The following is a 27,994-nucleotide window of genomic DNA, read 5'->3' as shown; positions in this document are numbered from 1 at the left end:
TACAACTCACAATACATCTTGTTATCTTTAATTATGTAAAATAACAGACAGGAAAATAAATATAACAAAAAAACACACACAAGAAAATAAGTAAAATGTAATATATATTACAGGAAAAAAGGCATGTAAGTTTCATGACATCTGCCCATCTTTTAAAAAAGTAATGCAATTAATCTGAGATGTACAGTAGCTTTGTACAACTATAAAATGTCATATATCATTAATTAGTTAAAGTGGTGTTACATAATGGAAATTAAAGCTACACAGGATCCAAAATGTATCAGGGAAGACATATTTGAAGGAAGATTTTGTTTTGTTTTTAAAAACACAGTAATACAGATACATTTTATTTTCCTTCAAGACCCAAGTGAAATGCTAAATATTGTGGTTTACATTGTACCTACTTGCACAGTTAAAAACATGCTTTGTGTTACTCAGTCTATACACAGAGGGCTGTATAGGGCCACTGTCATGTCTGGTGATTAGACATTGCTACATTAACAAGCAAGCACTTGTTGCAGTTCCGCACCAACTCTCCCTTTTTAAGCATGTCTTGCCAAACTGCAGCAGTAATTACAACCATTAGTGTTTGAAAAATACTATCATTTACACAAAGATTTTTAAAAAAAATGTTTCAAAGACTATGACTACTTAGTCCAATTTTAACTGTTGAAACAAGTACACTTCTTACCCCCACCCCTTAAAAACACACATCCTTAATTTGTGGATAGTTTAACTTCTGAAAAGACATTTTTTATGTGTTTTTCTTATTTTCCAGTGTTTGGAATGATTAAAACCAAAGAGAGTCAAAACAGACAGAATACAAAATATTAATATGTTACATGATCATTTTACAGCTCGGCTCGTGTTTTCTGCATTTAAAATGAAGTTAAAGTATGTTGCCTTCTGACAGACAGTCAAGAAATGGGTGGTTAAAACAAAATCAACACATCACAGGGTGACTGCAAGCTGGGGTCTGGAAGAGAAAAACAAGGGATCAGAAGAAGGATTTATCACAATTAAAAAGCAAGACTATTGTTTGCAGATAACGTTAGATACCAGTGATTAATTAAAATGACCTCTCAAAGAGTGGCGTTGACCTCTGGGGTATGAATGGTCTTGGAGACAGCGGCGCCATTGCTGCCCCCTGCTGTTAGCACTTGGAGCTGCAGCTGGTAAACGCTGTCAGCCTGAAGACCGAGAACTGACACTGACCTTTGAGACTGAGCAGAATGAAGAGTTATTAAAACTGACATTAAATGAAATTTACAATGAAAAGGGGAGAAACATGAAATGTTGGGCCAAAACTGTTCAAGACCTGAACAATATTATATATATATATATTTCCATTTTGTCTTGTTACTTAAATCAGATCATTACCGCTGCGACTGTCTGCGTCTGAGAGATGAGCGTGTCTTCCAGACCCTCCTTAGTTGCTGTAACACCTGACTGCAATGTCCATGTGAACTGGAAACCATCCACCGCTGATGGTTCCAGCTGCTGCTGGGACATCCTCCATCTGACAGTCATGAGCAGGGTGCCGTTAATCTGCTCAAAGTCCGCGGTCAAACGTTCGGGCCGCAGTAAACCCTTCCTGCTGGACGGGAGGCGCTCTGCAACAAACACATGAATCCTGTTTGACGTATGACTTTTGACTGGTTGACACACATTGTAAACAATTTGCGGAGTTAATCATTCATTTTGGAGCTAGAAAACATTACTCACAGTTACCAATGTTGTGTTTCACTGAGGTGAAAGAACTGCTTTACTTTAACTTTAACATCATGAGCAACTACACTACAGGGAGGTTTTGTGTGTGTGTGTGTGTGTGTGTGTGTGTGTGTGTGCATGTACCCTCAGTGCTGCAGGGTAAACCTTTGCCTCCTCTGACCCTGACAGAGGTGCATGCTGGGGTCGTAACCCAGGCAACTGCTTCCGACCTGAGGTCAGCCCTCATTGCCACGGAAACTCGGTACTTACAGGCAAACAACAGTCCTGTGATAGTGTGATGTGTCCCCTGAAGAGGGAAGATTAATCCAGGTTAACAAGAAAAGCAGGTTTAGGCTGTACAAGCAGCTGGTACACACATCCTAAAAACACAGTTATTAAACGCATGTATTTGTTATGCTCCGGTCTCATTAAACATCAGAATTAGCTGCATTTTAAGAAATTTTTAAGAAATTCTGGGCCAAATTTTTAGGTTTTATACACACAGATATGTGGACATCTTTGAATGTAAAAATGTCAGAACTTTAAGTATAAGAAAGGAGACACAAAGGAACCAAGGGACAAGGAACCATATGAAACCATCAAACCACATGCAGCCAGAGGAGAAGTTAAACCTGGACTGTTGTCGTCTTTTCCGTGCTGGAAACATTCGTGCTGCAGGTATGTGGACGCCATCGTAGAACATACGGGCCAGGGTGTCTCTGCTTGCCTGTAAGTAAAACACTGCTTTATTTATCTGTGTAAAAACGCTACAACACATGCAGAACGCATAACCCTCAGGGTTATAAACAGGGATGGGGAGGTGTCTTCTTTGTTATTGGAGCCAGTCTGTCTAATCTATGATGTGCATCACAATTAGGTTGACATCAGTACGAGAGAAAAAAAGATAAATGAATGCAGCAGGCGGCGGCCCACAAAGCCCGTGCCCTCCACTACACAGATCACCTAACCAGGGTTAATGACAATTTGCATGGACCTGGACGCCAAGAAGATTACAGATTTTATCAAGCTGTTCATGGTAATGGGCAAAACAGGAGTGGATCTGCATGATCACCAACAGGCAGCAGCTCCCTCTTACACCACCTGTCCGATATCTTTGCTTTTGGCCAGTCAACAAGCTGTGGGTGTCCAAGGCATCAGCCAGGCCATAACCTGGCCACATCTGCAGTCTCACGTCTGGTTTTCAGATAAACTGTTTTCAGATAAACATGCTAAATAGCTGCAGGCACAGCTGAGGACTGTTATCCCTGGGTCAAGGTGCTTCAGCTCCGACTGGCATCGGTTCCCACAGAGCCACAGTTATCTACACATTCTACGTGAAGGCAGGGTCATCACGACTCTGTAACGTCAAGGTTTTGGCTTGTGAAAGGTTTTCTTTACATTCTTGAGGATTGCTGATATGTGGAACGTTCAAATCAACTCACCGTGGTTCGGCAGTTTCCAGAACACCTTGACCTGCAGCTGGTTGTCATGGTAATGAGGGGCAGCGACCTCTAGGCGCAGGTTGCCAGGGGTGACAGGGTTAAGGGGGGATTCAGGGTGAGGCAGAAGGGAGGAGTGGGGCAGGTCAGAGGAAGAGGAAGAGGAGGAGGAGAGAGATGGAGTGGACGGAGGAGACGAAGCTGATGAGGAAGAAGGGAGCTCGTTGGAGAAATCTTCACCTTAGATGAGAGAAAGGCAGACATTTTTTGATGTGATGACTTATCTGAAAATCAGATTTTCTCATAAGCACGAGCATAAGCATAAGCGTCCTCTGCACAGTAGCTGTTGTGAATACTATATCAACAACATCAGGAAAACATTATGAGCCCTGATGTTCAATTATTAAACAGCATATGGAATTTAAACACAGTGGGGCCTGCCAACAAAATAATTGACTGCAGCTGTTAACTCGTTCATTCCCACTTTTATTAAAACATATACTGTGGCAAATGTTAATATTGCAATATTTTAATGAGTTTCATATAAAACTGTTAGTGTGTGGTTTGATAATTGAGCTACAGCTGGCTATAATCTGCTACCAAGCTGACCAAAAGGTCACCTATAAATAACTCCTGGATGGGATGACCGTTAATATCACCACTTCCTGTTGTGAGTGTATGTGTGTGTGTGTATGTGTGTATGTGTGTGTGCTGCTGTTGAAAAGTGGCAGGCAAAAATATGCTCAGTGATCAAACGCAGCAGCTCGAAAAGAGTTAAAGCTGTACTGTGGACTAATTTTCATGATGGAGGAATACGGTCAGGCGTGAGCAGTTAGTGATTCTCGTTCACCTGCAGGCTCATGAGTCAGAAACATCACTTTTTGATTCCTTCACTTAACGTCAGCCCCCCCCCCCTGTTTACCTCTCTGGGTTATTGTGGTGAAGACGATTTGAAGTTTAGGGCTTTTCAGCCTCTTCTGACCCCAGTAGGCCACCGTCTGGACTGACAGGAGGTAGGAGGCCGCAGGCAGCAGGCCGTGCAGCCACAGCTCGCACTGCGCCTGGTAAAGAGAAAGAACGGGAAGGTTTGGATGAGGGTTTAAACACTGCTTTTGGTTTCGATCCAAAGTTAAGACATCGACTTTGGATCGCATCATTTTTGTCATCTGCTGACCAGCATCATCACCCGGCCAAGTGTTGCGTATGCCCTGCGCTCCGACTGGCAGGCCAGATCTGTTCTGAATTAGCCCAATGTTTGACTGACAGCTCATTAACTGGCTCTTAGTCAATCATGTCTGTGTGGATTTGAGTTAGTCACAACAGAGAGATGCTCGGATGATAAGGACTGAGTGCGCGCGTGTATGTTTGCATGCGATTCTTTATATGTGTACACTTAAGAGAATGAGACAAAAGCAAGTTAAAAGCGGTTTCTTGGTGACCTGCAGACGAAAGTGGGTTTAAGTATTTCCATTACACTCAAGATAGACAAAACATATGGCCAGTACAGCAGAATGTGTGTGTGTTTGTGTGTGTGTGTGTGTGTGTGCGTGTGTGTGTGTCTGTCTGAGTTTGAATCTGTATTTGGGAACCACCAGCAGCAGGACAAGCCTGGATTTCTCTTTTAATGCATAATATCACCGGTCTTTATATGTAAGTAGCTGATATATTATAAGTAGTTGACGTATAATCACCGAGGTAAAGAACTAGTGGATTTTCCAATCCTATATTTCACTCCAGTTTAACGTTAAATCCCACCTGTTTTGTATGTGATCCTAACGTTTATTGGATGTATTATGTGATAATAAAGATAATTAGCTTCCAGTTGTTATACCCATGGTCTGATGCTCATGTCTGTGTGTATCGATGCAGCAGCACATGAGAAGCACTAGTCAGGGGGGCTCATTTAAATTCCAGGCCTCCCAACCAAGCAGAACAGAGGAGCAGACTCGAGATAAATGGCTCCACCAGGCTCGGTCTGGGAACGCCATTGCTACTTAGGACAGCGAGGTCCCTATGAGCGTGCGCCCATTTTAATCTTGAACTCTGTTTATGTTTTCAATTCTCTTTTGCTCTCCTCCCAAAGTGAATGTCAACCTCACCGTTTAACATTTAAAACCCAAAGCTGAAAAATCCTGCACAAAGGATTCGCGAGGACACATAAAAAAGAAGACAAATAAATCCTTAATCAGGCAAACGTGATGCCAAAGCTATAATATCTGCACAGTTTACAAGGATTATGGGTAGTTTTGTGAGAAAATCACATCTTTATCACACCTATAATCACCATCATAAAATCCACTGCATTGAATTCAGTATAACAGGCCCATAGACCTGTTGTGTTCTTTTAAGTTGTTCTTCTTTGACTTGACAATTGACAAGTCCCATTTACTTCAGTGATACCTGATACGTACTCCCACTAATGTTACCGTGCAGTGGTTACTGGCCCGCTGTCAAGATGTTTCCAGATTTAACCTGAGTTAAATGTTATCTAAATGCAGGGAGACTTCTCTCTCTGCTGTCAGTCAATCTCCATGACAAAGTTGTTTTGAAGCAGTAAAGGCTTCGTGTTGTCATGGTGCTACAACAAAATTATGTCCCCTGAAGATAATAGTGTCTGTCTGCAATAGTAATGGGATAGCAGGTATTTAAAAGGTCAATATGATAGCATAAAGCATCGAAAATCCACATTTATATAACTGGAAATACTTTCTGATCCACTTATGACTCTGTATGCTGACACAAGTGTTTACATCAAAGTGTCATTCGTGGCTCAAATCTCTTATTAATTCTATAAATATCATTAAAATGGTTCCTTACCCCCTGAGTCACTCTGGCGTTACTCTCCCTTTTACCCTGGTCCACTGGCCGTGAGTGGGTAGGAAGCGTGTGCATGTTACTGTGTGTGTGTGCGTGCAGCGTGTGCGTGTGCTTGTGTGTTGTGTGTGTATTTCGATCCATCCAGGTGACTCTGTAGTTGCGGACCGGCAGGTCTCCCTCTCTGGGGGGTTCCCAAGTTAATAAGACCGCCACTGTGACTCCACTTCCTCTCGACCTGAGGGGACACGGCATCAATGAGCACCATGGATGTGAATAATTTTCTGGCAATAAAGTAGAAAGAGAGGCACTTCCTGACATGTGATTCCAGAAATAATACTTCCAAGCATGGTATTCTTAACTTACATTTATTCTGGAATAGGCAGAATACATTTTATCCTCAACAGTGGAGGAGAAAGAACTACCTCTCCACAAGTTGGGTCCCTGGTTGAGAACCTGTCCATTCTAGAGTCTGGTTGCTCACTCTGACATTAACTGGAGGCTCTGGAGGAGAAGGGTCTGCAGAGAGAGATGGCTGTGAGAACCCTGCAGCTGGGAGAGTTCCAGAATGTCTCATTCAGTTATTAAATGTGGCACATATTCTTCGCTGAACGTTCCCCAGAACTGATGAATCTTTAGAGGCAAATCAAGCCACGCGGTCGTGCTAATGTCCCAAGGGCAAGGAAGGATTACTGCTAAGATTCAGTGAGTACTAATAGAGGTTAGGGCTGTGATTCCGAGTGAGGAGGCGATTCACCAGCGCCAGTTCTGTAATGGCTTGATTTTAATACGCTGCAGCATCTGAGAAAATACAGGAGCCATTCCAGAGGGGAAAAAAAGCTAATTTCCTCTCAGCCCCCTTCAACTCTACAATGACAATTAGATTTAAAGCATGAAAGGTTAATGATACCAGAGAAGCTTAAGACTCCACTTTCAGTAGCTACCACAACACAGACCAAAGGCGACCACCACTAAGTCACTGTTTACCTCCCAGATTAAACCCTGAGCTCTCTGCACCACTTCTGTATCCCATTAGAACCTCAAACCCCAATCCTGTATTTGATTAAAACTACAAAATATATCTGATTAGAAGTACATCCCTCATGGCAGGCCTCCCACAGGCCTGGGGCTGTGCTTGGCTGACCCAGATGTAGAGATCAAAGTTAGGGCAGCATGTTAAGCCTGCAAGATGTTGCCTGTGTGCATGTGTGTGTATGGTTTTCTATGGATCTAGAGGGGTGCCAGCAGTGATTGTCAGATTGGAATCAACACACGTGTCCTTCGCAGAGGCCTTTTTTTACTCTCCCAGTGAGGTAATTTTAGATGTCTGTGTTCCCGAGTTGAAGCTTTTGTGGGGGAAAATCTCCCTGAACGACTGCTGGAAGGACCTGTGCAACCACGACAGTACATCTGAATAAAAGAATCTTAAAAACTTGAATTCTCTTCTGGTTAGCATCTGGTCACAGCAGAGGAACGTCAGCCGTCCTGACACCAGCTTCCTGATTTGTGACCTCTGACCTCGAGCCCCTGACTAATCAAACCACTGAGCTGGAAACAGAAGACCCTGACTGCAATCTGATGGTATTTAGAATGTTGAAGTGTGTCTTTAACCTTTTAACCTTGTCCTCAAAGTACATTCTCATACTCTCAAATGTAATCTTGATGGGCACGTGCACATATACACTTAAATAAAATAATTCAGCACTTTAGATTATAGAAGAAAGTTCCTGTTTAAGACTTTTTGTCCGCTTCCAGGCTACTGTAGAAACATGATAGAACAACTTTCTAGTACCCGCAAAGAAACTTAGCATGCTAAAGTTATAATAATGTACAAAAAAGCATGCCTGTGTTACATTAAAAATCATAGGCAGTTAAATGAGGGTATTGATCAATGTGCATGTCAAAACTGAACATTGCATCTTTTTATTATTCTTATTAACTAAATGGAATTATTTGCTCCAATCTCAAGGAGGTGTGTAAGATACTCAGTTTTGGTTGACATTCTCAGGAAATTTCTGTTTTTCTCTGTCAGAATCTTCATGTGATCCTCGAGCGTAGAACCTAAGAGTTGTCAACCTAAGATTGTTAAACATCTCAGGTTGCTTTACTCTGGTTGCAGGACAAATTGATTAAGCTGCCTTCTTTTGTTGTTTTGTTATTGGCTTGTTATTTCTTCCACATGAATGCTGAATTACCTTGACTGTTCCACTCAATGAGAACTCTGAATAATGTATGATTTCAGGCCTAGTATGGTTTTCTTTCCCCACTCTGCTTCTGGTTGCATGCACAGAAAGTACAGTATGGAGCTCCAGTCTGACTCCTGTGCCCCAACATGAATGGCCTGACCTGACACAGCAGGGGGGCGCTCCATTGTGACGAGTTCCTCTCACAATAAAAAACCACCACCTGTTTCAGTGACGATCTCCAAAGAGCGCATGTCCCAAATGTCCAATGAAGCTTGTTACAGGTTATACATTTACCAAACCCCAGTGGAGTCTTAAAGAATTTGATGATTTGGTGTTTTGTTGAAGGTGGAGGAAAAAGCTGTTTGAGACACCTCTTCCAAATGCACTCATATGATAAAGAACCTTTTTTTTTCTTTCCAAAGCCTCGTCCAACTTAAAATCATCCCTCACGTACAACCATGTGCTCCCAAATACTGGCGCGAAACCAATGTGATCTAATGTGATGGAAGTCTGTTAAGCATTAGGGCGCGGACCTCCTGTGGAGTGTCTTTGTGTGAGACAGAACACTGTCTTGGTCTCTCTTCCCCTCCCGGAATTTCACTCTGGCACCAAGTGGGAATGAACAGAGTACATGTATGTGCGCGCTGTGTATGCAAACATGAGCTCATGTCCTTGTGAGTATCCTCTGTGTTTTATGGACTGCCTGATAGCTTTGCTCCTGTATGAGGCAGAATGGATGGCTTCTTACTTGTCCTCTGAGAGGTGTAAAATCTAATGAAATGACACAAATGGAATGTGGGAATCAGTTCTGCTCACTGTCTCATGACAGGGTTTCGAAATTCACTGAAGAATCTGGACGCACGCACAAGAGATAAATCAATAACAACCCTGCTCCAAAGACCATGCGAGGACGTCACCTTTGCTGGACATGTAGTGCTTGCTGGGTGTGGTGAAGCCTCTGCTGCCATGGCTGTTGATGGCTGCTACCCTGAACTGGTACCAGCGCTGAGGTCTCAGCTCCGACAGAACCGCATCCTCGGAAAGGGTCTAGAAATAAACAAATGACAATAACCAATAGGGTAAACAAACAGCATAAAGTAGCTTTGGACCCAGCGTCAGACTGTGTCCACAACAAGCATCCATCAGGCTTGTAGGAAGGCTACACAGTGATCCAGTCAGTCACAGGAGAAGAGAACTTTAAAGCTTCAAAGCTGGAGAAGTGAGATGGAAAAGCCAATAGAGCAGGAGAAAAGCAGGGAAAAGCGATCGGACCTCCGGGACAGATTAAGCATCTCATCTGCAAACAGGTGAAGTAAGTGTTGAAGAGACTGAAAAGCCATTACAAAACAAATCCCAAATCCTGCAAAAAGTCTTCGGGTTTGTCCGAGAAACCTTCCGTCGTGCTCTGGCTCGTTGAAGTCGCATTTATTAAATCTTTAGATCTGCTGATCGGAGAGACAAATGAAATATTCTCATTATTGGAGTTGGAGAGACTCGAGCACCAGATGTGCTCAGGAGCAGTGTTCTCCCATCCTTGAGGTGGGGGGCGGATCCACCTAGTACAGGACACAGGACAAACCAAACACTCACATCTGTACAGCCCCACAGCTGTTCCTGGAACCTTCGAGCTATGACATAAAAACAGCCCTGTACATCCGTGCAACATTTCAAAATGATTACCTTTGTCTCTTTTCTGAAGTTACAATTCTCACATCGGTGAGGACGCACAACTTAGCACGCTTGTCCTGCGTTATGTATCCCTTTAAAAGAGTTGACATACATTCTTGTGGAATTTAACTCAGATGATTCACAAGTTAATGAGCTGGAAAGTCAGACGAGGACAACTGGATTGTGATTCCATCAGGTAAATTAAATGATTTGCCAAAATTATGGTTAAACCTGCTGCAGATTCTGATGTTTTGTTTCCCTGAAAGTGAGAATGAAATCAATGTTTAAGATCTACAGAACCTATCCGCACACAGACACACACACACACACACGCACACACACACACACACACACACACACACACACACACACAAACACCACAAGCTGCCATCTATTTAAGTCTATAATGAGCATTCAGTCATTCAAATTCAGCCAGTGGAACAACTGTGGCTGCCTGTGGTTCCTTTTTAAGCTTTGCTTATTTACCTAACCTCACACACACATACACACACACACACAGAAAGATTCAAATGTACAGGCATGAAGTTTACCCTGGCAGAACTGGAGACTGAGTGATGTGGAGAGCTTAAGACAGCGAGGCAGCAGGCAGATGAGGTGGAAACACAGTCGAACATCCATCTTCATTGCTGAGGTTTCATCATTCAGAGTTATGGGGCAAAGACAAGCTACAAAATCAATGTCTTGTCTCCTCCTTAAAGGCAGTGAAGCCATTTTGTTACCCTGCTCTAGCCGCTCACAGTAGACAGGTCTTCACATCATCACTCACATTTCAATCAGTCCCATAAAAGAGGCATCACCAAATATATTACCATGGCAACAGTGGTCCATGGAGATGCGTGGTCCTCACTGGGGTGAATCCCAATATTCCAGCGAGACTGGAGTATGTAAACCACCGGCTCCATGCTGATGTTAAACTTGGACACCCACGTCACCTTCAAGTGACCCTCTGGATCCTCCTCAAAGTTCATGTCTCTGCGAGGCTTTAAAGGAACCCCTGGGTGAGGGAAAAGAGAAGATAAAGTTATTTTCATAGCGGAGATTTTAAAAAAACGGCATACGTTAGAGCGATTAGTTTAAAAATGAGCTGACAATATTAGGAAAATAAAACATGGATTTTTCAAGATTTAAGTCGAAATCGTATTATTTTAATGACTCACTCTGAACTTTAGTTTTTATCTTCATATTTTTCTTATGAGTTGTGACTGACAGTCAGATAACATCCAAGGTTTTTTTTCCTTCCAAATTTTTTTCTCCCCTCCAGCTTTTTTGACAGATGACAGAATCAGACCAACAACGGACCCCGACCCCAGTAAAACCTTATCAGACCGACAAACAATATTATTCTTACAATACATCATAGCTGACAAGGTGGAGATAACCACCATAATCTCCAGATATCAATATTAGGTAATGTAATCTAATTTGGTAGCTGATGAATCAATAAGCTCACATACAGATGTAGCAGAACTCCAACATATGAACACTTAGTTCAATAATAAACAGCTAAATAACATGGATGTATGTTTGCAACTATAACAAAGCAGAATCTTCTTTTGCTGAGGTGTTTCTATATGGGCCTTAATATTCTGTTATTTTAATGTTACATGAATCACACATGGAAGCATTTAAAGCCATTTATAATAATAAATCACCGGGAAACCAGTGATAGTATCACAGCAATATCTATATACATATATATATAAATATATATATATATATCTGAGTGATCCTTTAATCAAATCAGCTCCATTACTTATAATCAGCGGGGCGTCAGACTGAAACAAGAACAACATCACTCCCAAAAGCCAGGGATTGGATTTTTACCTTTATATAGGTTGGCTGGAGGTTGGCAAGTGTGGCCACAGCCATTCGAGCAGCATTTCCTGGGGGAGGGACAGTGCTGGTCGGAAGAGCAGCTCTCCACACAGGCTGCAGCAAAGCCGGTGGCTCTCTGAGGAGGAGGGCAGTCTCCCTGGCGGGATGACCTGAGAGAGGTCAGAAACTCCCTGCTCGTCACACACTCTGTCTGCTTCTGAGGGAGCGGACAGGAGGAAATAATATGTAACGTGTGAAGACAGATGTGAGGACATAAAAACACACAGCAGGTAAACTTTGGTAGAATTCTACTGACTGTGAAAGCAGCTGCTGAGATGTGGGATGAAAGGGTGTGTATGTCTGCACACATGGCTGCACATCAGCCAAATGTAAACAGAAGCTTTAGCTAATAACCATGAATTACTCAGTGTTCCCCACCAGCCAGTCAGCCAGCCAGCCAGTCAGCCAGTCAGCCAGTCAGCCAGCCAGCCAGTCAGCCAGCCAAACACCGGCCAGTCAGCCAGCCAGCCAGTCAGTTAGCCAGCCAGTCAGTTAGTCAGTTAGTCAGTCAGCCAGTCAGTCAGCCAGTTAGTCAGCCAGCCAGTCAGCCAGCCAGCCAGTCAGTCAGCCAGCCAGTCAGCCAGCCAGCCAGCCAGTCAGTCAGCCAGCCAGTCAGTCAGCCAGCCAGTCAGCCAGTCAGTTAGTCAGTTAGTCAGCCAGCCAGCCAGTCAGCAGCCAGTCAGTCAGTCAGCCAGTCAGCCAGTCAGTTAGTCAGTTAGTCAGCCAGTCAGTTAGTCAGCCAGTCAGTTAGCCAGTTAGTCAGCCAAACACCAGCCAGTCAGTCAGTTAGCCAGTTAGTCAGCCAGTCAGTCAGTTAGCCAGTTAGTCAGCCAGCAGTCAGTCAGCCAGCCAGTCAGCCAGTCAGTTAGTCAGTTAGTCAGCCAGTTAGCCAGCCAGCCAGCCAGTTAGTCAGTCAGCCAGTCAGTCAGCCAGTCAGTCAGCCAGTCAGTTAGTCAGTTAGTCAGCCAGCCAGCCAGCCAGCCAGTTAGCCAGCCAGCCAGTCAGTTAGTCAGCCAGCCAGCCAGCCAGCCAGCCAGCCAGTCAGTCAGCCAGCCAGCCAGCCAGCCAGTCAGGAACATGCTTCAGCTATTGTGATGAAAAACTGAAGACCACAGCCACCGACTGCAAAAAAACATTTAGGGCCACCCGTAAAACCCAGATGGTGCTGATGTACCCATGGCTCACTAGCTTGTTTGTAACATACAAAGACACACACACACACACACACACACACCACACACACACACACACACACACACACACACACAGAGGAATACTCATTCATGGCAGGTAGATTCGTGCGTGTGTCCCTGAAAAATCGAGGTGCAAACACGAGCAAAGCTTTGGTGAAGTGACACTGCCACCAAGGGAGGCACACACACAGACACGCACACACACACACACGCGTACACACACACACACAACACACACACACACACGCACACACATGCACAGTGAATTTCTTACCTCACAGGACTTTGGAGACAGTATCCTCTTGGTTTCCCAAAGTTCCTTGCATGGCTGAAGGCACTAACAAACCAATAAAAATAGAAGATGGAATGAAGAAGATATTAATTAGAAAATATGGATTAATAGCATTGTTTTAGGTTATGGCAGAGGTGATTTATTTAGACATGAACAAGAAAAACAGTCACTTAACGTAACAGTTTGTTTTGATTTCCAAATTCAACTACCACCCATAAGTAACTGAGCTTCAGAGGTGCAGGCAGGTCTACGGCTGCACATTAACAGAAACTTCTCAAAGCTTCTAAGACATAGTGAATGCGGGCCAGATCAGAAAGAGAATGTAAGCATATCCCCCAATATGTTTGACCAGTTCTTTAACTAGCTGAGGTTAAAAGAACAAGAATATAGATGATTACCAGATGAAGAAACACACACTCCTAAAGCACACATGAAAACACCCATCTGGTTTGCCACCTCAGTGAACTGGGGAACGATAGTCCCTACAAATTAAAACCAGACAACATATAAAAACTGCGCTTTGAGTCCCCCCCCACGCCCCCTCTCACAGTCCCTCTGTCCGTCTGCCTCCCTCCCCAGCTGTGCCTGGATTCAATCACTGATTTATTCCATCTCACTGATTCCAGAGGAACAAACAGAAACAACAACAAAAAAAATGTAAAAAAAAATCATCTTTATTGAAGTGATTTTAGTTTTATTATCACACTTGAAAGGGCAAAGTGCTGTTTACATGCAGAAAATAAACTTGCAAAAATGGTTTTAATGTCGCAGCCGTTGGAGTCGAACAAAACAATCCAAAACAAGGCAATTTTAAAAATGAGAAGACTGGACAGTACAGCCTCCGTTAGTGGTTGGGAGGATGGGTGGATGGATGGACATCATTGGTCTGAAGTATGTCACTGTAGAAAAATCTATAAAAACTGGGTCAGGAGAAAAGTCTGCTTTCGATGCACATAATTCTCAGATCCATTCTATCCCATAGAGAAAACAACTGCATTTGTTTTCAGCAAATGTCCGCTGGGGATTGAGAAGATTAAAAAAAGCAGCAGGGCCTGTCAAAGCACAACTCTGATCACAGATTCGCAGCATCGAGCTAAGCGTGCTGCACTTTCGAGGTTACACAAACTGACAAACATCGTCCCAATCTCCGCTTCCCGTCCCAGCTAAATGCTCGCCGGTCCTCTGGGCTTCCTTTGTCAGGTGATTACTGCGATTCTTCTTGAGCCGAGGGTGACATAATCAAAGTAAGTGTGGTTTGAAGTGGTGGCTCAACACACACTCAGAGTGCTGTAACCAGATCCCGTGTGAGGTGTTTCTCTATGGAGATCTCCTGCGTATCTTCACTTGACTATTGCTCAGGTTGTCAGAATCCTCACAGATACACCTCATACACCCCCTCACACGTTCACACACACTCCATCGCGTCTCCAAACCAAGCCCTCTGTGTACTTTCCCCCCTCCTCCTGCTGTCACTTTGATCATTTACAGGAGTTTGATTTTCATTCCTTTCCACTCTTCAACATCCCTGTTCCTCAACCCCCCTCCACCCTTTTTCTAATCCTCCGCTCTTTTAGACTCCTGTCTTCACATTATCACTCCCCTTTTCTACCCCGTGACCCTCTTTTTTTCTGCACGCTTCTTTAGTTTCTTTCTTTCTTTCTGAGCACAACATGCCTCCTCTTAACTACTGCTGCTTTTCGCTTCATTCCTCTTTCAGCCACGGCACTAAATCTGTTTTATTCCCATCTGTTATTTATATCTATATCTCCTATTGATACCAAATATCGTTCACTTGGTTCCACCACATGTGGAGTTTGGATTCAAATTGGCATCTCTAATTACCTTTAATTGCGAGTGTGTGAAAGAATGATGTGTGCCCTGAGCTGGGTATTCCTGCCTGTCTCTTAGTGACCACTGGGATTGGCTTCGTCACCCCCTTTGACCTCAATTAGGACTAATTGGTGGTTAACAGAAAATGGATAGATGACGTAATTCATTATGAACCTGAAATGCCTCAAAACTATCTAATAAAACATTGAATGAGTATGTTTCATTCTTTGTAGCCAGAGAAAAATGGGAATTGAGGCTTACTGAGCATATTTGTGGCGTATACATGCTGCTCAGCATACTCTCAAATATCATCTCGATGCTGTAAATCACTGCAAACTACATGGAGGGCATTTGCGTAAGGGGAGCGGAGAGATGAACTAACACTTGGCCTTGCAGGCGACATGATGAGTTACGCCTGCAACAGACTCAGCAGGGGTCCGAGACGTTACTGCTTAACACACCGACACACACACGGAAACAACAGCAAAGATTAACGACCGCAGCATTACGTGTGTGCGTGCGCGGTTTGCATAGGTGCTCCGGAGATATCTGCGCGATAATTAATCACGTGCACACCTTGTCTCTCGGCCCTCCTCTGGCCTCTCCTGCCGTTTTATGGCCTCACCTGCCACGATAGAGGGATGACAGCCACACTCAAGCAGAAGGAGGGGAGGAAACGGGAGACGGAGTGGAGGAGAGATGTGGTTTTCAGGGAGGGGGGAAAGAGGTGAGTGTCAGTTGAAAAGCAGCGAAGAGATGAAAGACGAACAGGGAAACAGGTCCATAAGGTAGAGAAGGAGGGAGAGAGCAGCAGACCAGATGTACACGCTTCCCATACATGGTCTGCAGTTCAGTAATGTGAAAGAAAGACCTGTTTGGATGACATCAGTTGCTCAGAAATGATGCCTTTCACTAGATCTATGTTTAGCACATGAAATTGGACGTCACTTGTATATTTCCATCAGCGTTGGTGCAAAAATGCTGCATGAATGCCCTTTTCTCTGGATGCCTCTGGATAAATCACTCCATGTGCCCTTTCAGATTTTTCTTCAGGTGAATGATCAAACACCCTCTCAGGTGGTCCTGCATGTCATTTTATATGATATAGTGCCTAAACTGGTACGCTTCCACATGGAGAGCTGTTCAGAGAAGACAAGCAATCTTTCAGATTTGAATTGTGAAGCCCTCAGATTTATTGTTTTCTTTTTAAAGAGCAAACATAATGTTTACTATTCAGCCTCTACTCATAGAGCGTTATTATGTCAGTATTCTTTGTTAATAGATTTTAATTAGACCAATATATCTTCAATCACTGTACCTACATGTGTGAATGTCTTGAAAGTTTGTTCATAAAATATATCGTCAATCATGGTGGTACAAGATGAAGTTAGTAGGCTTCAACATGGTAGAAATACAATTAAGATAATGAAAAGATGCTTTTCTTGTCTGTCCTTGTTTAGAAGAGATAGCATCTGGGAATGGCATGCTAGCAAATGAACCACTTTTCCTTGTAATTTCATTTAAGGTGGGTTTTTTTTCCCGCTACTGTGGACCAAAATGAAGAGCAGCATGTGAACCGCAGGCAGACGCCTTCACATAAACTGAAAGAGCTGAGTTGTTGTCAAATTTGCAGCCTTGCGGTTGGGTTTCGCATATTCCTGCAATGATGTGAGTAAAAAGTCATTTGTATTTACTTTGCTGTTATGAGATGAATTTGGCTTTGAGGTTCAAACGGTCTGCCGTACATTTTTGGGACATTCTGTATTTATTGTATATATGTCTTTCGTAAACATAGTTTTCTGTATACTGCACCACAATACTGCTGCTAAAATGATCTGCCGGTCCCCATTTTAACCTACACATCAAAATGTAACATCACACACTGAGCTGAACATAAGGCAGAAACATTCCACGTCAGATATACGCTAAAAAACGTCCAGATTTTTGGTGACTGATTTAGGGGAAGAGAGGGGCACTGTTTGATCTTTAGTGGGATTACTGGCTGTATAATGGGAAATCTACCAGGCCATACCTCAGGTGACAGGTGATATATCGCATTTTTCTAACGTAGCGCACAGCTGAACGGTAACAAGACAGAAGCAGCGAGGTACTATAATGCTAACACAGCAAATATTGGATACCTGACTGACCACATGCAAAATGGTTCCACCTGGTTTTAACTTTAATGCAAACCTGTTGAGAACCAGTACTGAGGGAGGAGGATGGAACACCGACTCGATAGTTCTTCTCCTTTGTTCTCCTTCAGACCTGTTTATTAGTTGGCATCCCGCTGGAGCACACAGCTGGTGCACATTACTATATCTATGTGTGTGTGTGTGTGTGTGTGTGTGTGTGTGTGTGTGTGTGTGTGTGTGTGTGAGAGAGAGAGAGAGAGAGAGAGAGAGAGAGAGAGAGAGAGAGAGAAAAGAGATAAAAGAATAAAGAGAAGGACAGATGGAGCATTTGAGCGAGGGCTGCAGTTCAGTTTTAGTGAACTCCCGTGTGTGTTTCCATGAGGGTCCACTGTCTTTGTGACATGAACCATATGTGCTGGAGCAGAACATGTGGTGTGTGTGTGTATGTGTGTGTGCGTTTGTGGACGGGACGCTCAGCTAGTTCTGCTGTAAAACACTTCCTGATCCTGAATTTGTACGGTGCTGTCCTGAGAAAATCATTTCCACATTAGCAGTTGGCCAGTGGAGATTTAATAATGTAAAGGATAATAAAACAAGAAAAATGTGAAATTAGTTAAATATAAATACCCAATGTGGGGCCAATTATGACCGCTAAATAAAATATTTGAAAATATCTAATTGCCTGGGTGCAACAGGAGCCCAGTTTTCCTTCCTGGAAGTGAAAATCTGTCTTTCGTTGGCCTGGTACAGTGGAACAGACAGAACATGCGAGGCCGATGCTGTCAATCACGACAAATGAGCTCGGCTCCCTTCATTTCCTTTAAGGTCAGAATGACTGTGACTCTGCCGATTTCCAGCCTGTCGGGTAACACGCAGGAAATGTGGATAATGTACTTAAAGCTTCATTCGCCATTTCATCACCAGTAAATGTCAGTGATGAAGAGAACAAAGAACACTCATTTTAAAGCACCGATATCAGTGCAATGATGACAGGGAGTAAATTGAGTTCTTTGTCCTCTCTTCTCTCCTCTATTCTCCTCTCGTAGTCCCTCCTATCAAATCCCAGCACATGGGAGCATTACAGGGTGTTGTCCTCTACTGTTCTATTCAATATTTTGATTAATCTCCCTCCATTATTGCTCAGGACTTGGATATGTGTTTTTCCGCTTTAATTTATTTTCCTTGGACCGCCGCAGCGACTTATACAAATTATGGCTACGGCCATTTTCAACAGTGAGAAACAGTGAGAATTATTAATCCTGAAATTCAAACAAGTGTGGACAGCCGCTGTCCGTGCCTGTGCACTATCAGGCTGTCTGAGAGGGAAACTGTGGTTTAAACAGTGTCAGCCAGACAGCCGCCACTGGCCAGTCTCAGAGACAGTTGTTAGGTGTCCATTAAAGCACCGCAGCACTTTGACTTCACGCACGTGTAAAAGAAACACAGTTTGTGAAGTTTAGACACAAAAAAAACTCTTAATATAGAAGTAAAGACAGCAAAGTTGAAAGGTCAAAGGAGCTGTCGAGTTGTATTTTTGTTCTAGGTGTTAGGAAGGGGGGCTGAAAGTTGATGTCTGATGTTTTAGGGGGGCCGTGCCCTTGGCTGTTGTTGACATTAACCCTGGCTGACCTACTGACACACACTTCTGATATACGCACTAACCAAAGAAGAGCGCCCACTTTCACACCTATTTCTCACTTTTTCTTTATCCGTCTGACATGTGCGTTTGTGCTAAAACCTGGGAATGAAGTAAAATACGATTCAGGTGTGCTCTCGGTTGGGACGGAGCCTTTAACAGGCCTGAACCTGAACGGGGAGTTCAGGAAAGACATCAATAACAAAGCAGACACCATCTTTCAAGACGTCTTTAAGACCGGGTTCGGTAAATAAGGAGAAGACACACAGAACGCTTCGCTGAGAGATATAAATCCATTCAGGGCAGCATTTTCAAAGAGGTGAAAATGTGAAGACTGGTTTTAATGGTTTTAAAATCTTATCCATCTAAAGGGTGGACGGGGAAAGAACTGTAGCGAGCTGGTTCAAACTGTAGCTTAGTGGACAGGCTGGCAGCTAAAAATACAACACATGGAAACTCCTCTTCAATCAAACAATGAATTACCACATGTTAACACACACGTACACACACACACCGTGAAACCAAGTGAATAAACGGCTCCAGGCTGGATAATAAGGATATAGAAAAGGATGTTATTTCAACAAAAAACACAACCTTTGCTCTCGCAGCAGCCGTGCAGTGGGTGTAGGGATTCTAAAGCCAGAAAAGGGACGACGTATACCAGCGCAGGGATTCCTGTGTGCTATCAGACTCACCGCTATAATACACCCTAAAAATTCAAGATGGCTTTCAATAATCGCTTGCTAAATCAGCTGCCATTTAAATATGTTATTCAGTGAAACGTGATGCAACGTAAATATGGCAAAATGGTTACGGTACTTTATTACATTTTACATAACGTCCTGTAATACACATTTTATTTATGCGCGAACCAATCAGAAATGCATACTCTTCGTGACTTTGCTAACACTGGCAACGGCGTGCTTACACTGCAGCGAGGCCAAGAAAAACCTGTCCATTTTGTTTAATGTGCAATGAAAAGGGACCCGTAACATCTGCACATAAGTTCTCATTTACACCAAATGCATCACAGGTTGGGGTTCACGTAATGGCGGTGATCATCTGATGTAGCTTTAGGAAGAAGTGCCTGTCCTGTCTTCATTCATGTGTTCATAATTCAATATTTTTTTAATCTAAAATAGTCACTGCTGGGTGGAAAGGTCAGTTAGCAGGAGAGTAATGCCCAGTCTTTGCCACAGGCTTGATTAGAGTTCTGAATGGCTTAAAGACTTGGTTGTAGGGTCGGTCACATTTGGGTAAACTTTTGTGGTCGTTGATGGAAATAAAAGTGCACGGCATCTCAAGCGTTTATTTACCTGAGCACAGCGTCTGTGGCTGTCGCACCAATCCAGAACTTGGTCGCTCTGGAAGAGAGAAAGAGAGAGAGGATGATGGTTACAACAAGCAGAGACGTATTTTCCCCACATCACCTTAAACATCCAGGTAACGATGGTAACAGGGATTAAGATGATACACGCACACAGTCCATGAGGTACAACTACAGCTATTCACTCCTGAACACACACACACACACACACACACACACACACACACACACACACACACACACACACACACACACACACACACACACACATATTTTATGTAGCCTCTGTGCTTGAGGTATAATGAGGGTTAAAGGGTTAGAGACAGGGTAACAGTGTAGAGGTCAGAGGTAAGAGATTAGGGGGTTACAGGTTTTCAAGGAACAAAAGCTGCTAAATTGACTTGTTCACTCTTATTATTCGAAACAGATGCAAAATGACAACTTGGGCGAAATACAATCTAATGCTAAACTGAAAAATGAAGATTTACTTCTTTCCAAATCCCTGCGGGGCTGCTGCAGGTAACAGCTCTCTCCTCACTCAGAAGTCGAGGTGTTTTTTTCACCAAAGTCAGGGTGAGAGTTAGGCTGCGACACCTTTTGCAGGAGCACTTGCTGGACAGTGTAGTAAGGAGAGTTTATTTAAGGCTCTTAGATGTGGAGGCCTTCGTCCCTCTATTTTTGTAAATTTCCACCAACGACAGGCCATGAGTCACTGTCTTATGGAGACACCCCCATTGGGCATACGTGTGAAAACATTCAGTATTCCAAGTACTCGGCAAAACCTCTTTCCTTTCACATCTTTCCACGTGTACAGCTGCTTCATTTTGCCTGAATGCTAAGCTGAGAGAAAGGGAAGTGTTGTTTGGCCCATGATGTTTGGCCAAGGATTGGCCCCTTCAAACCCAAAAATACAGTTGAGGAAGAAACCCCTGACCTCCCACCAAGGTGAAGATGAGACCACCATCTCCTGTAAGGATAAATAAGACAAAAGAGCAATAACAGGCTGTTGTTGGAGTCATGACTAAATCTCTGATGAATAAATTAGTCTTGGGTCTGTGGGGAAGGAGTGAAGAACACATGAGAGGATAAACAGCGATACAGTCGGTGTCATGGTATCACTACGGAGGCAGGAAAACACCTATTCGCCTCTTGTCCCCCTGTGTTTAAGTCACTCTCTAGATAAGAAACATATATCAAATCATGCATTTGATTCCAATGACTAAACCTTTGTGGCTCCACCCTGCCTTTGTCCACATCACAGGACTTCCACATGTACGTCATTCGACTTAAGGATCTGACATTAACATATCTGACAGATGGCGGGTTTATTCTTTAAAAAATGGCCATTAATACGTAGCAGCAGCAGTCAGTCATCAGTGTAGAGCTTAGACAGAGTTCCTAATTGCGACTACAAGTCTTATAATGTTGTGAATGTGTTTATGCATTTGAAGGAAACCTTATTGGTTGAGTGCTGCAGGAATAGAGACAATGACGCTGCCTGGAGAAACCTTGAAGAGTTTCTTGGCGTTGGAATCATTCCGTTCATGTTACAAAACAGGACCTTATAAAAAAGTAGTCTTTACAAGAGTGCGGGAAGGTGAATAAAAGAAAGAAATAGTCAGGACGGAGCTTTAAAATTAAAAATAATCAGCGTGTTTGATGATTTAAACAGTCTGGTGTCTAACATACAGCCCTTCTATGGTTCTAGAGGTCACATTAGTCATCTTTGGAAGTTATGTTATATTGCTGCGCGTGAGTGATACGACACCAAATGGGTTGGATTCACAATCATAACCACGTTAATCATAATCAATTTCACATTGCAGGCGTAATAATTTCTCATACTTTCCAGAATACCGTGATGTCGAAATTTCCCGCGAATACATCACGTATTGAAAAAAATCGAATTTTCCATACTGTTTACTCCAGGTGCGTTTCCCATTTTCTGAGGTAAGAACGAGGCAGGTACAGCCTGCCTCTGTCTGTCAGTGCCTGGCTTTCATGGGTCCCCCTCCACCGTTACCAGTGCTTGTAAAAACGACCAGGGGGAATTTAAAAATAATGGTGACAATTTACAACAGACGTTCCATTCAAAGAAACTTAGAGGCCTTTTTAAACATCTCCAGATTTTCGCTAAGGGGATATAAAGCTGCTATCCCCCCGCTGGCCTCACATCTTCATTCTTCCTCTAAATCTTTGTCACGCTCTCTTTCTTTTTCTGTTTTCCTCGCAATAACAGCCCCCTTTTTCTGTCGCTGCTCCACACACGTGGAAGCACGCACACACACACGCATGCACGCACGCACATGCATCCCAAGTCAATTTCATGGGACATACTTGCTGTCAGAGCCAATAAGGGCAGTTTGGATGGGCCTGTGTGCCGTATGCCTATTAAACGGTGGTCAGAATCGGGGTGTCTCTGCCTGTCTGTGGCAAAGCAGCTGCACATGTTGAGTATGTCGGAGAAAGGACGGGCGGATTGGAAGAAGGTGGCCAGAATAAAGAAAGCTGGATGTGGGAAACTGGGAGGAAATTGGAGGCAGGGAGGAGGTTAAAAAGAACAGATGGAGATATAAACAGGTAGAAAATAGAGACGAAGGGAAGAAACTGGCAAGAAGAAGGGGATGGTAGCAGTACAGGAAGAAGAAATAAAGACTGTTGGACAAGCATGCATTTTAACACATATTTTAATGATAGGAAAGGTTTTATTGGTATTTCTACATCAGTGGGAGAACATTTTAAAAAACCTTTGTGGTGATGAAAGGGTCTTTTTTTTAATCTAAAAGCCCAAGTGAGACCTACATTTGGAAACAACGGATTTAATGGTTGAAACACTTGCGATAAATTAAAAACAAACCTCACACAGTTGCTCACAAGAGCCCTTGCATGGAGAGCATCATGAGGCTGTCACTTGGCTCCAGCGCATGATGTACGACTTGGGACGAAACTGCGCAAGAACGCCATTTCATTTTAATCACGGATTTCCTCATGTCTGGATTTCACACCAACGTTTTAAAACGCAGGACCTGAAACTCTCCAACAGGAGAAATTTGTCCCGGTCTCCACATGAGAGACCTGTCAGAAGCACAAGGGGCTCCAGAAGTGAGAACCCTGGCACCAAAAGACTTCCACATGGTTTAGATGACTGGTGAGCCCACGGTGAGGGATGTCAGAGAACAACAAGCTGATGCATGAGCAGGAACAAAACACACAAAAACATGCGTGGCCAACATACAGGCGCACAGCTGCGCACACCCGAGTTTGAGAGAGTGAGATATAAATTACACATCTGCCAGATGCAGCGATAAAAGGGCGAGTGTGTCTGAAAGAGAGGCCAGCGGTGTGTGTGCATGTGCGTGCGTGCATTATGGTAAGTCTATTTAACACGAGGCATTAACTTTTCTAATCATTCCCAGATGACCAGAGGGAGATGCACACACTGCCTTGTGCTGCAAGCGTGTGTTGTTTTTCATGACTAACAACGGGAATCTAAATGTTCATCTAAAACCCCCAAAGTGAGGTCTGAAGAGCCCCCGCAGAAGCACCTATAATCTGTGTGTCTGCGCTTGTGTTTGTGTGTCGTCTGTTTGTGTTTGTGGTTCCCGACATCCTGTAAACAACAAGCATCATGACACGGTGGTTGTTCTACAGCGCTGAAGCTTGGCCCCGCACCACAATTACGTGCACGTCTGTCATCCCGCTTCAGTTTATCCTTGAAAAAAATCTGTAATTGGAGCAAAAAGTTCCTGTAGGAAAATACTGGTTTAATCCCTTTATTACTTACTTAAATTAAAAGATAACGATTCCTAAAAAGGAGGCGCCTGCTGTCTTATCTTAACCAAGGGATTTTTAAGAGATGCTAATTAGCTCATCCTGGCTGCAAACACATAATTCTCTGTAAAACTGTGTTTAGTCTGCTGATTCAACAGTACTCTTAAAGACTGTACTGATAAACCCAGCGATCCATATGGATCGTCGTGCGTTCCGCCCAGCAGAGGCTTATTTTGCAGCCTACCACTAGGGGGTAAGTGGAATTCTTCATGCACCTCAGATCTTTTACATCCTCACAGATTCAATAGCTCAAGTATCATATATAATGAGTTCAAGAGCCTGTTTTTCTGGCTGAAATAATAAATCTGTGCAGCTCTGCTTTGAAATTCCAGCTGTGTTTTAATGTCTTGGAATTCCTCGTCTCGTCAGGTGAGAGTGGTTCTGTGCCACCCCAAATTTATCGCCACCTGGTCCCGCCGATCAAATGACAAAGCGGCAGAAAGGAGCAGAGGCAAATCAAACCGGCCTTTGTCTCTCTGACTGTCTCTCTGCATACCTGTATGTGTGCAGCACCTGTCTGCGGGCCTCCGACCGACCAATCAGCCGCCCGTCTCTGTCCCCGACTGTGGTTGCCGGCCTGACTTTATCTCCCCGTCTGCATCGGTGCAACCTGACCTGCCCGATGTCCCGGGTCTTTTTCAGAGCATGACTGGCTGGCTGGCTGGCTAACCTTTGGGCTGATTAGAGTTACCTACCGCAGAGCAGCAGGGACTCACAAACACATGCACGCACACACAAACATAACTGCACAGGCAGCTTATTCAGCGTGCAACTGACCAGAACCCTTGGCTTGAACCACGAACCATCCACTCATCATCACTACAGTCCTGTGAGTGTGTCAGACATGCAGTCTAATCTCATTCACTAGCTGTTTTGGCCAGGCTGCAGTTTTTCCTTATTTTTAGGCGTTTACATCAATGGAGGGATTTGGGAATATGACAAAATACCAGCAAACATGCTCATGTACACACACACAAAGAGCTATAATTACACTATTACGCCATAGAAGGGAAAGTAGTGGAAAACCCAAAGAAGCAGAAGCACAAAGAGGTGTAAATAGAAAACGGGTGACTCACATTCTAGTGGCTACCCACACATACAATGAGAGAAAAACGAGCCAAAACCCAGAGTTCCTCCACATGAAGCCAGAGGAAAGAGTGTGGTGACAGAGCAGGATGAGGAGAGCTTTACTTCCACTCACCAGTTTTATAGTTACTGGAGATGTTATCACAAGTGTCAGACTGTTAGGTGTTCCCTTCTGGAAATAAATGAGTGCTATCAAAGAAAGTCTTTTCTACCCATGAATCACTGTCTGAAACGAGGTCCAGGGCGAAATGCTGCACCCCAAAATGTGGCTGAGGGGAAATTTTAGAGGGTTGTCTTCCCCCCGACACACAATGTGTCACTATGTACTGGAAATCTTGGTCTTTGTCCTATTCCTCTCAGCCTTGTTAATATACTCACATTCTGTTCTTCAATTAAGCATTTTTTTATTGTTTATTTTACAAAATGACAGATTGTGATTTCTATTACAGCTTTTGCCTCAGTAAACCTCAAAGATATTAACTTTATTATTGGCGTAAAACAGAATAATAGGGAATTCGATGGAGAGAAGCTGATGGAAACCCTAAAGAAATATTTCTAAGAAATTATCAATCAAACTCATTATTGCTGAAGTCAGCATCAAAATATTATGAATGAATACTTCAAACAGACTTGATGTCCCTCAAGCTATAAAATATTTCATGGTTGCGAAGCATTGCATCAAATTAAGATGCTACTTAAATGATTGAATCAATGGAAAAATGCAGTAGTTGTGAACAGGTTAAGTCCAGTACCATCTGTTGGAACCAAAATACCGTTCTATAAATCTGAGGCAGTGCAGCATGTTGGACTGGTTCAGCGAAGCAGCTGCGGGAGCTAATGTTACAGCACATCTTTGCTGCAGGATCCTGGCCTAGACACCGATCAGAGAGGCCAAACTAGAAACCCAATCAAGTCAAATCAAGGTGGAAATTATGATATTACATACCTGCATAGAGTGAGTCAGCCTCCACGGCAGAGGTGAAACAGCAGGGAAAAGGCAGCTTTATTGGACATATAGGCATTGGACTAAATAAATGTTCACACGACACGATAATCAGATCAGTCATGTTGAGGAATGATTTTAAAAAATCATAATAAAGAAAATGAATTTAATACACATGATCCATCTCCTCGTCTTTTCCATTCCCTCTGTTCAATCCTCAACATCTGACTACTGTACTGCACTTCATAAAATTTAAATTACAGTTTCTAGTTCTCACACCTCCATTGTGAAGCCTTACCACACACACACACACACTCGTGCACACACACACTGCTGAAGGAGTCATCCAGGGGACACCCTCATTAACCAATGCACAGGTGTCTGCATTCATTCCTAAACGACCAAAGACCAAACTTAAACCACTGCAAGTCCCAAACACACACACACACACACACACACACACACACACACACACACACACATACACACACAGAGACACACACACATGCATAGAGTTCCTGCTACACTGCTCAGAGTCACTGGGGCTAAACAACTGTGTAGTTAATGACTTTCCCACCCACTGCACAGCATGAACATGTTGAAGCCGTTAACGATAAGTGGCTTTTTCGAACGTGGTAACGTCCCGATGTCCTGTTAATCTCACATTCCTCCCGACAAAGGCCAGAGAACATGGGCCAGCGACTTCCCCAAGATGAGTAACTTTCTCAACCGCAGCGCCGAAATCCTCTTTCGGGTTATAATGACAACTATTGACTTGACTGATGAAAACTACTCTTGAAACGGGTTTCAGAAAACTTTAAATATCCGGGTGCAAAGTGCATCGCTGGGCTCTGCGCATGAGCTCTCAGCTGATCCGAAATTGCAGAATAACATTCCACTAAGTGGCCTTTGTTTCTGTTAAGACCCAAAGGAAAATTGGACAGTGTTTTTAAAAGACTTTAATGGTAAATGCAGATTTGTAATAACTACATACTGTATTTCTCCACTAGGGAACTCATTAATTGACAAGGATTTTATAGGATTTATAGGTATACTTGAAAGGCACAGTCAATGCCAAAACACAGAGCAGCCATCTGCAACCTGCTGTTAAAATTCAGCCCATTGTTATTTAAAGGTTTTTCCACTGTCTATATCTGACTGACTGCAAGTCTTTGGCTGGTCTCTGCTCCAGGGGAATAATAATAACAATAATAAATTTGATATAACTTAAAGTAGAAGCATTATTGTGCAACATGGCAGAATTGAGCATTCCGTCATTCTGCCAGTTAACGCCGGCTCTTCATCAGGGAGTTAAACATTGGCACAAACTGCTTGAATACCATCGTTCAGCCAGGTTAGGACTGGCATATACTGTACTGTCCTTATTTTGTTCCCATTGTTTTTCTTTCAGGTTTGCACATTTTGCAACACTGGCCTGTATGAAACAGCTACAGCGGCAGATTAACAAATGTTCATCATAATTACCAAGCAATGCCGGCAGCTTTACCAATAAAAATAATGATTTCATTAAAAAAAGAATCACCGCCCTCATTGCACCAGTTTTCCTTTCAACTAAACTAAAATAAATGATTGAGTGTGTTTTATATGGGACCATTTTATGTCATCCTCTGGATGGAGATCAGGTTTAAGGCAAACAAATGAGGTTTGTACCTGGAGGTGTCTGAAGGCGGCGGTGAGCTGAGTCATGTGCAGAGTCAGACACCTGGACGTGCATCTGGCGCTGTGGATCTTCTCCTGAACATCCTCCTGCTCCGGTGAGCTCCTGCGGGCGAGAGACACCGCCAACGCCGCGCACAGCAGCACCACACCGGCCCGACACGCACGCATGACACCCAGGACCCACGGACGCAGCTGGAAGTGAATGAACGCGAGTTGACCGGTGAACTTCGCTCCCGCTGCTCGCGCGACTCTTCTTGGAGTTCAGAATGAAAACATCTGAGCTGCGCGCGAGGAGAGCAGAAGGCGGAAAAGCTCTTCCCTCCTCGCG

At 43.5% G+C, this 27,994-nt stretch overlaps 1 protein-coding gene across 2 annotated transcripts; it reads right to left on the bottom strand.

Moving 5' to 3' along the window:
* Positions 1–6: 6 nt before the first annotated feature.
* On the bottom strand, positions 7–27,994 carry anos1b (anosmin 1b). 2 transcript variants are annotated; one of them, XM_057038889.1, is made up of 15 exons: positions 27,658–27,994; positions 20,116–20,163; positions 13,181–13,243; positions 11,663–11,870; positions 10,648–10,832; positions 9,067–9,196; positions 6,389–6,482; positions 5,967–6,201; positions 4,072–4,210; positions 3,153–3,389; positions 2,343–2,437; positions 1,855–2,017; positions 1,381–1,613; positions 1,060–1,223; positions 7–976 (listed from the first exon to the last, which is right to left on the bottom strand). In XM_057038889.1, the coding sequence occupies exons 1-14, from the start codon at positions 27,832–27,834 to the stop codon at positions 1,083–1,085; spliced, it is 2,148 nt and encodes a 715-aa protein (XP_056894869.1). In that variant the 5' UTR covers positions 27,835–27,994; the 3' UTR covers positions 7–976; positions 1,060–1,082. The 2 variants fall into 2 exon arrangements, with proteins under 2 accessions (XP_056894869.1, XP_056894868.1); XM_057038888.1 differs by having other exon boundaries at positions 1,080–1,223; positions 27,658–27,992.

This window comes from Takifugu flavidus, chromosome 7 (assembly GCF_003711565.1).
Source record: "Takifugu flavidus isolate HTHZ2018 chromosome 7, ASM371156v2, whole genome shotgun sequence".
In the NCBI taxonomy this organism is placed as follows: domain Eukaryota; kingdom Metazoa; phylum Chordata; class Actinopteri; order Tetraodontiformes; family Tetraodontidae; genus Takifugu; species Takifugu flavidus.
Note: the sequence above shows the minus strand (reverse complement) of the source record. Positions and strands in the feature narration are given on the sequence as shown.

Bases quoted from the DNA above. Each gene is read 5' to 3' on its own strand.
- anos1b (XM_057038889.1), bottom strand. From the start codon at position 27,834: ATGCGTGCGTGTCGGGCCGGTGTGGTGCTGCTGTGCGCGGCGTTGGCG. The intron at 11,871-13,180 runs GTAAGAAATTCA...CCGCTCCCTCAG, and splicing joins TGTCTCCAAAGTCCTGTGAG to AAGCAGACAGAGTGTGTGAC. The intron at 9,197-10,647 runs GTAATATATTTG...GTTTATTTCTAG, and splicing joins CATGGACCACTGTTGCCATG to ACCCTTTCCGAGGATGCGGT.